Source organism: Culex pipiens, chromosome 1 (genome assembly GCF_016801865.2).
Source record: "Culex pipiens pallens isolate TS chromosome 1, TS_CPP_V2, whole genome shotgun sequence".
NCBI classification, from domain to species: domain Eukaryota; kingdom Metazoa; phylum Arthropoda; class Insecta; order Diptera; family Culicidae; genus Culex; species Culex pipiens.
The window spans coordinates 99,762,366-99,775,111 of NC_068937.1; the positions used below are offsets into that span (position 1 = coordinate 99,762,366).

General features: G+C 44.7%; 3 protein-coding genes across 5 annotated transcripts in view; 1 reads left to right on the forward strand and 2 right to left on the reverse strand.

Moving 5' to 3' along the window:
• The window catches only part of LOC120425156 (glutamine synthetase 2 cytoplasmic-like), an 84,571-nt gene extending 83,706 nt beyond the window's left edge, over window positions 1–865 (forward strand). For all 3 annotated transcript variants that reach the window (XM_052710177.1, XM_039589586.2, XM_039589585.2), the window contains exons 4-5: window positions 4–247; window positions 313–865. In XM_052710177.1, the coding sequence (XP_052566137.1) occupies window positions 4–247; window positions 313–461 (393 nt within the window). In that variant the 3' untranslated portion in view covers window positions 462–865. The remainder of the gene's footprint in view (window positions 1–3; window positions 248–312) is intronic.
• Window positions 1–12,746, reverse strand: part of LOC120430222 (putative peptidyl-prolyl cis-trans isomerase dodo) — a 277,938-nt gene that overhangs the window by 180,499 nt on the left and 84,693 nt on the right. The window lies entirely within an intron of this gene.
• On the reverse strand, window positions 7,863–9,956 carry LOC120425159 (DEAD-box helicase Dbp80-like). Its single transcript, XM_039589589.2, has 5 exons — window positions 9,745–9,956; window positions 9,431–9,672; window positions 8,508–9,366; window positions 8,171–8,447; window positions 7,863–8,111 (listed from the first exon to the last, which is right to left on the reverse strand). Exons 1-5 carry the CDS (start codon window positions 9,817–9,819, stop codon window positions 7,972–7,974), a joined length of 1,593 nt encoding a protein of 530 aa, XP_039445523.1. The 5' UTR covers window positions 9,820–9,956; the 3' UTR covers window positions 7,863–7,971.

A 12,746-nucleotide genomic window follows, 5' to 3' on the forward strand; every position in this document is an offset into this window, starting at 1 on the left:
CAGATTGTGGCCACCCTGGACCCGAAGCCGATGCCCGGTGACTGGAACGGCGCCGGTGCGCACACCAACGTGTCCACGCAGGCGATGCGCGACGAGGGCGGTCTGGCCGAGATCGAGAAGGCCATCGCCAAGCTGTCCACGTGCCACGAGCGCCACATCCGGGCGTACGACCCGCGCGGAGGAAAGGACAACGAGCGACGTCTGACCGGAAAGCACGAGACCAGCTCGATCCACGATTTTAATGCCGGTTAGTAGGGCGACTAACGAACCTTGAACCACGTACTGAATCGACCTTTGAACTATCTTCCCTAGGAGTTGCCAATCGTGGAGCTTCCGTGCGAATTCCGCGAGGCGTCGCCGACGAGGGCAAGGGCTACTTCGAGGACCGTCGGCCCAGCTCCAACTGTGATCCGTACGTCGTGTGCGAGGCCATCCTCCGAACGATCTGCCTGGACGAGTAAGCTAACGGTGAAGGACGACAGCATCAACTCACACTCACAATGAAAGACACGAGTTCAGAACAAAAAAAAAAGCTTCGGTGCATTCGCTTTGTTTAACAAAGGTTAACTTTTAACTTCCATTTTCTGTTTCATGTGTACCGTTTTGTATTTTTGTTCGATTGTGCAACTTGATTTGCAGGAGAACTGTTATGTATTACATTAATATGCTAAACTCTACCCAACCTGAACCGACATTGTTCTTTTAACTAGTGACCAGACCTAAAAGTTTATTCTGTAGAAGAGAGTCTATTGTTTTATCTTGTTGAAGCAACAACATGCACACCGTTTAGTATTAAGTGACCAAAAAACATATCGACACGAATAAAAACAATCTTGTTGTAAAAATAACTATCACATTGTAGAAACATCTTGTTTATTTCAACTAGATCAAAAGAAAACATCCCACGAAAACGCATCATCCTCGACTAGGTGAGAGCGTTTGAAAACAAGAGTGCACTAATCGAAAACAGTAAACAGAAACAAAAATAGACACAATCATTTTGGTCTAATTTAAACACTCGTTCGATCCCGCAATCATCGACTCGACGGCGAACCAGTGCAAATGTGTATATTGGGAAGGTAAACAAGGGTTTGTGTGTTGGGTCGGTTGATACGACATCGGCGTTTGTCCTGTGAATTGCGTGATAATTACGGTCACGTTTTGGTGGTAGACGTAGAAATTAATTACTATTGACAATTTTCGTAAACAACAAAAACTTAACCCTCTACTGCCCAATTTTTTTTTCTAATATTTTTATTTTTCCCGTGTTCAGGAGGTCATTTTGAGCAACTTTTGTTCTATGAAAAACTTTACTTCTCTTGTTTTATGTTTTTTTTGTTTCATTTTTAGTATTTTAATTTGCATTTATCTTATTTAGTTTATGTTTGTTTTCGGTAGTTTTTGGCCTATTCTACCACCTCCTATTATTACATTTTGCCTATCTAATTTTTTCGTGTGTTTACAGTAACATTTTCATTTTTTTGCATGTTTTTCACATTTTCTGCTTTAAAATGGCTTACTATTACTTTTACTGCTCGTACAACCTCCGGGTCATGAGCTGTCTCCAGATGCGTTGCCATCTAACTCGGTCCTGGGCTGCTACTCTCCAATTCCGCTGCGGAACTCCCACGCTTTCCAGATCTTCCTCCACCTGGTTCAACCACCGTGCACGTTGCGCCCCCCTCCGCCGCGTTCCAACCGGCTCCGAATTGAACACCAACTTCACCGGATTGATAGTCTGGTTCGGTTGGCGCGCATCCAGTGCGTCCGGCATTCTTGCGACGTGTCCGGCCCACCGGATTCGGCCAGCCTTGGCGACTTTCCGAATGCTTGGTTTGCCGTAGAGTTGCGCCAGCTCGTGGTTCATCCTTCTCCGCCACACATTGTTCTCACGTACGCCGCCAAAGATCGTCCTAAGCACTCGCCGTTCGAAAACTTCAAGCGCTTGCAGGTCCTCCTCGAGCATCGTCCACGTCTCGTGCCCGTAGAGGACGACGGGTCTTATCAGCGTTTCGTACATGGTGCACTTTGTACGCCGGGAAAGATGACCAGACCGTAGGGTCTTGTGGAGTCCATAGTAGGCACGACTACCGGTGATGATGCGCCTCCGAATTTCTCTGCTGCAGTTGTTGTCCGACGTTACCAACGATCCGAGGTACACAAACTCCTCCACGACCTCGGAGATACCGTCGCCTTGTCGCAGTCCCTTGCGCGATTCGATCGGGTCGGACATCGCTCCCGAAATCTTCACGCTGCACCGTGCCCCGTCCATCGTCGATTTCACCAGTCTGATCAGCTTCCCGGGAAAGCCGTTCTCGTACATGATCTTCCATAGCTCTTCGCGATCGACCGAGTCGTACGCGGCTTTGAAATCGATGAACAGGTGGTGCGTCGGGATCTGGTACTCGCGACATTTTTGGAGGATTTGGCGTAGCAAAAAGATTTGGTCCGTCGTCGATTTCCCCTCCACGAAACCGGCTTGGTACGTCCCAACGAAATCCTTTGCTCGCTCCGATAGACGACAGAAGATGATCTGAGACAGCACTTTGTAGGCCGCGTTGAGAATAGTGATGGCTCGATAGTTCTCACATTCCAACTTGTCCCCCTTCTTGTAGATCGGGCATATTACTCCCTCTTTCCACTCCTCCGGTAGCTGTTCTGTGTCCCAGACCTTGACTATCAGCCGGTGTAGACAGGCCGCCAGCTTGTCCGGGCCCATCTTGATGAGTTCAGCACCGATACCATCCTTACCCGCTGCTTTGTTGTTCTTCAGCTTCTTGATGGCATCCTTAACTTCCCTCATCGTGGGTGCTGGCTCGTCCTCGCCGTCCACCATACCGCTGACGTCGTTTCCCCCGTCGCCCTGGTACTCCGCCTCTGGGCCGTTCAGGTGCTCGTCGAAGTGCTGCTTCCACCTTTCGATCACCTCACGCTCGTCCGTCAAGATGCCTCCGTCCTTATCCCGGCACATTTCGGCCCGCGGCATGAAGCCTTTCCGGGATTGACTGAGTTTCTTGTAGAACTTGCGCGTTTCGTTGGAGCGATACAGCTGTTCCATGTCCTGGCACTCCAACTCTTCCAGGCGGCGCTTCTTGTCCCGAAAGAGATGGGTTTGCTGTCTTCGCAACTGTTTGTACGACTCCTTGTTCCCTCGGGTGTTGTGCAGCAGCCACTTGTCCCGCGCTGCTTTCTTCTCGTCCCAAATCGCCTGACATTCCTCGTCGAACCAGCCGTTCCGTCGAACTCGGTCCACGTACCCGATGGCGCTCGATGCCGCTGCGTTGATGGCTGCTTCCATGTGGCAGGCCTCCAGAGGGGCTTCGGCAAGCTCACCCTCGTCAGGCAACGCAGCTTCGAGTTCCCGCGCGTACTGGGTAGCGACCTCAGGATCCTTGAGTCGCTCCAGGTTATACCGCTGCGGGCGACGGTACCGGATCTTGTTGACCTCGGACAGGCATTGGCGCAGCTTTGCCACCACCAGGTAGTGGTCCGAGTCGATGTCCGCGCCACGGTAGGTTCTGACGTCGATTATGTCCGAGAAGTGCCGACCATCGATGAGAACATGGTCGATTTGCGTCTCCGTGTCGTTTGGTGATCTCCAGGTGTACTTGTATAGGGAGGTGTGCTGGAAGAAGGTACTACGTATGGCCATGTTTCGGGAGGTAGCGAAATCGATGAGTCGTAGGCCGTTCTCGTTCGTCTGCTGGTGAGCGCTGAACCTCCCAATAACCGGTCTAAACTCCTCCTCCTGGCCAACTTGAGCGTTCAAGTCGCCGATGACAATCTTGACGTCGTGTTTTGGACACTTCCTGTACTCGCGGTCAAGAAGCTCGTAGAAAGCGTCCTTGTCATCGGCGTCGCTTCCCATGTGCGGGCTGTGCACGTTGATGATGCTCAGATTGAAGAATCGGCCCTTGATTCTCAACCGGCACATTCTGTCGTTGACTGGCCACCACCCAATCACGCGCTTCGCCATTTCGCCCAGCACGATAAAAGCTGTCCCCAGCTCGTGTGTATCGCCGCCGCTCCAATACAAAGTTTACCCACCGAGCTCTCGGTGGTCCTTCCCCGTCCAGCACACCTCCTGCAGCGCCACGACTTCGAGACCGCGGACCCGCAATTCGTTATGAAGAATGCGGTCGCTCCCATCGAAGTTGAGAGACCTGCAGTTCCACGTCCCGAGTTTCCAATCCCTGGATCCCCGAAAATCGGGTCGGCGATTGGATCGGCTCGCATCTGGAGCTCTCTGCACTTGGTTTTTACGGCGGGTGCGTGTAGCCATCACCAACCCCCTGTCTCGCCGGAGGACGCTTTAAAAAGGCACCATTATCATTTAAATTGTAAATAAATGCGTAGAGGCATTGTCCGGGGCACTAGAAAAATTACTGCATACTTCTTTTACCTTAAAGTATAGAAAATTTTAGTAAGAAACACAGCCAAAGTTGACCCCTAAAAAAATGACGTTTTTAAAAACATTGGCAAAGTCACATAAAACAAGTTAAACTTCCAACCCATACATTTTCTAAAATTTTAAGAGTTCTTCTTTCCAATGCTTTTTAAAGATCAAAAATTGGTTGAAAAATTGATTTTTGGCGATTTTTTAAATCGAAGCCCGTCTAAAGGCGGAGTTGAGTTGTAGAGGGTTAACACATATTCCTAAAAAAACACTTCAGAGTATAAGCACAGACAAACAGACGGGACACTCGAGTGCCGAACCATCGTCCTCCAAAAACGGTTATTTCAAATGCAATTTTGTTTCGGCATCCACCCACCCGGCGCTGATGGCGCTGCTGTCGTGACAGCTCGCCCGTCTATTCTCAGTGTGTGTGAAGCATGTTTTTGTTTTCAAGTTGAGCGTGAGCACGTGCGCAGCAGCAAATGAGTGCACAAATATTTATGGAATTCTGGAATTCTAACCGTGAATCACAATCCAGGCTTTCCAGGACAAAATTGGGGCAGTCTTGGCCATAGCCTCTTGCCCCACTATTAACCCGGTAGGCCTGCTCAACTGCCTGCCGATGTCGAGGTTGCTGCTGAGGCGCCGGCTACTGCGGAGGAAACCGGATCCTGTGGTGGAGTCATCTCCTTCGGAGCAACCTGCTTACCCTCCGTGGACTGCTGCTCATATTGCTGCTGCTGGTCGTCCTTTTGGCCTTTTTGGCCGCATGATTTGGCTCATGAGGTTCTGCTATTGGAAACGGAACCGACCCACCGTCATCTTCGGCCTTCGTTGTTGATTTTTATTCTTTTCATCGAGTAGCAACAACAAAATTATTTCGACCAGCTGTTGATGTTTACAATCGTTTAGGCTTGATTGTCTCACGCATACACTGACGTGGCACATGACAGTAATGAGTTAGTATTGGTATGTTTAGGCTGCGCTTCGGCATCAGCTCACCAGGCAGCGCTGGCGTCGCCGAGATTTGGTGATTTGATGAAGGACGATGGATTTCAAAAATAATTTGTATGGAGAGTCACGTCTGTTTGTCTGTGGTATAAGACTACTTGCAACGCGGCTCTACTTTGTTCTAGTTGTTTCATTTTTCAAATGGAACTGAAACAGACCACCCGCAACGCGTAGTTGCAGTTTTATTTTTCGAGCAGTATTTTGAAACCAAAATAAAACTGCTCGACGAGTTTTTTTCAAACGTGAGACCATTTGGAACTGGAATAGAACTCAGTTTAAAAAAAAATCAGATATATAGAGATATCCACGTTTTCTTACACACACACCATTTTTTTGAAACAACATTTAGATCAGCGCGTTGCGAGCATCGTGTTCTAGTTTCATTTCCGCTAGTTCTAACAATTTAAAACTGCTCGCAATTTGAAACAATTATAAAACTTCGCGCTGCAACTAGTCTAAGCAAAAATATTGTTTTCGAAAAAATCGGAAAATTTCATGAATGTTTCATATTTTAACATTGATAATCGGACCATTAGTTGCTGAGATATCGACATTAGAAAAAGGTAGGTTGTTTGGGTGAGACTTAGAAAACATCAATTTTCCTGTTTTTAAATCTTGGCAATATCTCAGCAACTAAGTTACAAAAAAAAACAAAATATAGAGAATTTTCTGAGCTTTTTAAAATATGTTGTTCATAAGAGGGCAAACATAAGGCTTTCTAGGCCCAGTGAAAAAAATATAGTTTAACCCAAAAATTACGAACTTATCGTCACAGTGTCCTGATGCAAACAAAGATCGAGCTCGAGCTGTCACAGCCCTGCAAAGTATGTTGGCTGACATATCGGGCGGTCAGTCAAAAAAAAAAAAACAGCTAGAAGTCGCCTGACAAAAAACTTTTGCTAGAAAGAGATAGGAAATCTGATGCAAACAAACGTCCAGCTGCCATGTAAGCATAATTTGAATGTGTTGGTAAATTTCAGACTAGAAAGCCTTATGGGTACTAATTTAAAAAAATGAATAAGTGTGACTATTTTCAAAAAAAAATTACCTAAAAATTGCTATAACTTAAAAACGGTGCAGTTTATCAAAATTTCACTAAAGTGCTTTTTGATTACAAATTCGATTTTACATCGAAAATTTAAGTGTTCATTTTGCGACCAATATTTCGATTTTTTTTTAAAACAGTATTGATTCAAAAATTCATAACTCAGACAAAGATTTTTGACACAATCTCGAATTTTTTGAGAAGTTGACATTTGATGTCCCCTAAAACATATCAGAAAAAAAAAATTGTGTTTTTTTTGCAAATCAAATTTTTGTGACATAAAGTTATTAATTAAAAATCACCAAAAAAAATTTACCATTTAGGTACACTGAAACCTCGACGGTCTGACACCAACTGTTGTCAAACGAACGAGGTCGCTTTACACAGAGCCCACACTCACTACCAAACTTTTTTTTTACTTTGAAGTTTAAATGGGATTTAACCCGTAAATTCTGTGCCTTTTTTGCCAGTTTTGAGCCCCTTAACGATTTTTGTATTTTTCAAAACCTCACGAGCCCAAAGTCCGTGTTCCAGGGAACAACTTTTCCGAAGAGGGCGAAAAGATTTTTCAAATATTAAGAATGTTACAGGATGCATAACACCACCGCTGAAAACTTCAACTATTTCTTCAAGCTCTTCTAAACCAACTCTATTAAAAGTAGTAGTAGCTTTGCATCATTGGAATAATAAGGTTTTTTTACTGACCTTAAAATGGTGTTCGTTGGCAGCTTTGTTGGTTGTTCTATCACCCTGTTGGTCGACTAAATCTCAACCATCACTATGAAGTACAAGTTAAAGAACCAAATGATGATTCACTTGCAGATTTTGTAAGCACATCACAAGTTGCGAAGTTTTGCGCAAACACTACTGAGATAATTTGATTACGTCTTCAGCTGCACCCGGTGTCGATTTCTTTTCTTGGTCTTGGATTATCATTCTGCAGTTGATCACCTGAAACGAAAGACAAGGGAGAATAATTCTTTCGTCAATAAGGGGCCGCGCTCTTTTGTTTGTTCAAGGCTTTCGGATCAAGTTAACTTTGCGCCCACAAACCAAGTCGTTTTCCTTTATCGCTTGAAAAGCGCATATATTACTCTCCATCAATCTCCTCTTCTTTTTTTTTCTTGTTTGCTCTTACTCAGGAAAGTCGTCCGTTTTGTCACCCGGAACTTGTTTTGTGGAATTATGTTTACATTATGGTAATAATTAGGTAAAATTGTTTTCAACTATTTTCCCTCCTCTTGCTTGGCTCGCTCTCACGCTCTCTCACGAATATAGGTAGGAAAAGAGGCAACAAAATTCGATCACATTTCAATGCGCAGTTTCCTTGGCTAAATCTCATAGAAAAAGAATAATTTTAACCCATGCTCGTTAGGCATTTTCTTGATAGATTTTTTTTGTGTTTCTAAAGCACAAATTTAGGTCGCATACGAGAAAAAATAACAAAAGTCTTTAATAACCGAGGTGTCGCGCGTGTCCAAAGAATAACTTAAACAATTGTCCCGCCAAATCCAAAAATCTACGAGCCGATCTTCTCGATTTCGTCCGAATTCTCCGCGTCCAGCAGGTGGATGCGCTTCTTGAAGTGGCTCTCGATGGCCCGGCAGATGGCCATGCTGCGATCCGAGTCGACCAGGTTGATCGCGATGCCGTTCTTGCCTGAAGAAAAAAAAGAAGAAGTAAGTTTGGAAAATGTTTTTAAGGTCAGGAACACTAACCGAATCGCCCGGTGCGTCCGATTCGGTGCAGATACGTCTCGCAGTCGGCCCGACCCTGCTGGTCGGTGGGCAGATCGAAATTCACCACGATCGTGACCTGCTCGACGTCGATGCCCCGCGACAGGACGTTCGTCGTGATCAGGACCTTCTCCATGCCCGCCCGGAAGCGGTCCAGCACCATGAGGCGCTGCTCGACGGTCAGGTCGCCGGAGAGCACGGCCACCGAGTGGCCATCCTGGGACATTTTGCCGGACAGCCAGCCGGCCGTTTTACGCGTCTGTGGAGGGGAAAGAGTTGAATTTGTTGGGATATTTTCAAAAAGAGAGAATCTACTCACGTGGCAGAAGATGATGGCCTGGCCGACCGTGATCACGCCGTAAATGTTCGAAATGGCCTGGTACTTCTCGTCCTGGTTCCGGCACTTGACGTAGTACTGCTTGATGTTGTCGAGCGATTCCTGCTCGCGCGCCAGCCGGATCACGATCGGGTTCGGCACGATGTACTCGGCAAACTCCATCACCTCGCGCTCGTACGTCGCCGAGAAGAACATCATCTGGCACGACGAGGACAGCTGCTTGTGGATCCGGATGCACTGGTCCTGGTGGCCCTGGGTGGCGATCATGACGTCCGCCTCGTCCAGTACGAACACGCTGATCTTCTTCAGGTCGAACGCACGGAACTTGATGCCCCAGTCGAGCAGCTTGCCGGGCGTTCCGATTATGATGTGATCGGTCAGTTTGGAACCCTTGGAAATCTCCTCGCCACGGACCGCGTACCGAAGCTTAATCTCCGGACAGAACTTTGCCATCTTGGCTGCGACCTCGCCCGTCTGGATGGCCAACTCGTACGTAGGACTCAGGCAAATGACCTGCGGATAGTTCTTGGCCGGATTTACTCGACTCAACATGGCCAACACGAAGGCCGCCGTCTTCCCCGTTCCGCTCTGACTCTGAGCGATCATGTTCTGCGGGGGTTCGGCCAGCAGCGTCGGCAGTGCCGTCTCCTGGATCTTCGACGGCGCATTAAATCCCATCGCGTACACGCCCTGCAGCAGCTCCGGCTTCAAGTGCAACGCCTCGAACGTCTTCACAGAGTACAGCGGCGACATCGGGTTCTTGCGTTGCACCTCAATGTCCTGCCTGCTCTCGACCAGACCCTTCCGGATAATCTTCATCAACAAGCTTGCGTCCGCCGGACTGAAACCAAAAACAAAACCATCAAAACCCGCAACACCGCAAACCCAAATCAACAATTCCCTACTTAAATGCCTCCGCGTCCTCGGTGGACGACGCCGTCTCTCCATTCTCGCTGGCGGCCGGTTCCGACGGAGTGCCAGCACTACTCACAGCGGCGGCTATGGTCGTCGCCGGCGGTTCCACACTCGCCGGCACCGGCTCCGCCGGAGGCGGTGTCTCCTCAGGCTTTGCCGTCTCCTCCTTAACCGCTTCGGCTGGCGCGGCCTCACTCTTGTCCTTCTCCTTCTCGATGCTCAGCTCGTTAACCTGCGGAACAGTCGATTCCGTAAAAAATTAGGTTAGAAATCGGAAGAAAACAAACAACAAAATCGCTCTCACCAGAGTGGAAATCTCCTGGTCCTCGGCCTTTTTGATCCAGTTCTCGGAACCAGCGGTGGCCGGTGCGTCGGACATGGTTCTTTTCTACGGGAGTTCCGGGGATTCGCAAAGTTTTTTACGGGAAGCTAAACACTACTTTTGCGAACGGGCTTGCTTGCTTGGAAAACGCCTTTTGTTTCACCCAACCAGCCAAAAGTTGTGCGAGAAATGCCAAAAATCGGCCAAAACATCATTTTTGGCGCTCGTGAGTTACCCAAGGTGAGTAAACTTGTGCCAAAGGGGTGGGAAATTGGTTGCAGTGTTGTCAGCTTTACTAATAGAGTCCATTGAAAAGAAAAAAAAAATTACACCCCAACCAAAAATCATGATTTTATGAGTTCAATCCCACTTTTCATACGAATTTTTCAGTTCAACTTCATGGGTTCATGATTTTTGGTAATTGGTGTAGATTTGGTTTTAATCGCGTGTTTTACCATTGTACATGAAAATTTACATATGACTTTAGGACCCAATCCTCGCATTCTTGAAAGTTTATTTTTGTATGAACAACTGTCCACGAGGGAATTCCAAAAAAGTGTCCACTTGGTTTATGGATTGTCCCAAACCAAAAATGCCAAAATTAAAAATAATCAAGAATTATATTTTATCAATTTAAAATTTTGGTTTTTTGATTTTGTTTTAGATTTTATGAAATTTTTTTTAAATCCTTAATTTTTTTGAATTATTAGAACATTTTCTAGTTTTGGAATTTTGTTAAGGTATATTATTTATTTATATGTTTCAAATTTTTTTTTCGAATTTGTTTACCTAATTATAATTAATATATTTTCTAATATTTTTATTCTGTTGTATTTTATTTTGTTTTTTTTTTAGTTTTCAGTAGCATTGTTGTCAGCAAGTTGTCAGCTTTACTAAACAAATATGTTTGTAAGAACTTGGGTTGGGTTTGGCAAGCATGTTTGCAGGATTAGAGCTGACAATAGAATTGGGTCCTAAAATGAAGCCTAGATTGCTGATATTATTGTTTACAGCGATAAAGCTTATTTTTCTGAGTACAATGACCATTTGTACGACCACAAAAAGTTTAAAATGGATTTTTAAATCAATTTTGAAAAATTATCCTCGCGGTCCTTCTTGACAGAAAAGGTCCTACTTGACAGCTCGTTCCAAGAGGACCATAGTTGATCCATTGAAAAAATGTTGTCTTGTCAATATTTTTTTTGCGTTAAAATGAAAAAAAAAGTGATCAGAAATGGTTTTAAATCATGTTTTTTACCGTTGTACATAAAAATTGACATAGGGCTTTAATACCCAATTTGTGGGATGCACGCCTACATTTCGCCAGATTAACAATCAGATCTCGGGTTAGTTTTCAAAACGTCCTAAGAGCCAAACCCCTCAAGTGGAGGAAACCGATGAACAAGTTTTCGACCATTATTTTAATTCTTATTTATATGTAAGTGGGTTTCAAGGGCATATTTTTAGTCAAAATCATTGCTTTGACTATAAGCTATGGTTGTCATATCAAGTGAAATAAAAAAATTAACAATTAATGTTTGTTTTAGCCTTGTTTTACCACACCAGGTTGATTCGACCTTTTACATGAGCAAATTGTTTCATACGTCCCTGTACTTGGGACTTTTTTTGAAGAAGAATGACAATACGACAATTGGCAAAATTTATTTATTTTATGACTAAACCACATTTAAATCAAACATTATTATTTTGAACATCGTTTCAACACCCCCCGTAAAGAGGGCAGTCGATGTTTTGTGTTTTTGGAGGAGATTGGGAGAAAACATCGCAGGGGAGAAAGGTCCAACTGACAGATTTTATTCTCCCTCTCTCGCGTTGGCTCATACGCTAGCTGAGAGCACGAACAAAATGACGAATTACCACTGATTTGTTTATCTTTTCTTCAGTGGTCTATAGGACCTTGAAGAACTCGGGGTTCCTGGAGTTTTGAGAGGGCGTTTATGCGTGATAAGATGGATGCGGTCATTATCGCTTGTTCCTGAACAGATTATGCAACTTGATTTTGTGTTGGTTTAGGCTGCCACACTAAATGATGATTTTGGGGGAAACTAGCCTCTTCCGGATTTAATGACTGAAACTGGATTTTGCTGGCTGGCAAATTGGAAAATATTCTTCGCGCATCCATTAAGTCATATAATCAGCGCAATGTTTTTAACGGGATAACAAATATTCATTTTTTTTCGTAAAAACCCATGTGCGCATAATCATAAAGCAATTAAAACTGAACTTACGTCCTTTTTCTATGAGCGTAAGTACATTTTTGAAATTATCAGTACTTACGACCTTGCGTCACCAAGGACGTATGTGACTTCTCCGTATGAAAAGCACATTCGACCTTTTATATGCAGGCGATATTTTTGTTTAAATTTATTTTTTTGGAAATTCTGTTCAAGTAGATCATTAGTAGTGCGTTAGAAGAGTGCAACCGTGCCAAAAACTTAATTTTGGACAACTGGCGCTTACGACCTTTTGAAAACTAACCCGAGAGATGTTTTTTTGCGTGAAAATAATTTTCAAAAGTTTAATACAAAAATTAAAAAATTCAGACTGTACATTCATTAAAGGCTGTTAGATTCAAATTAGATTTGGTTTGTTCGTGAGGAAATAGCACAGAGAACAGATGTACACACCAATTTCTCATTACTGAATTCAGTTAAATTTACTGAAATCTGCATTACTGAAATTTTCAGTAAATGAAAACTCGCTGAAATTTCTGCAAACTTTGACAGCTCCATACAAATTTTAACTGATGTTCAGCGAAAAACTAATTGAAAACTGAAAACGAACATCAGAATTTGCTGTGTACATCTAGGCTCGAACTTGTGTGTAAACACTTTTGCTCTAACGAAAAGCGTTGCATGCATCAAAGTAATTAGGGTGTGCCACGGGTGTGCAGGATATGCTTGGCGGCGCCATCGTCACAGCTGAGAATACTTGGATTAACTTGGCCGCAGAACTAGAAAGAA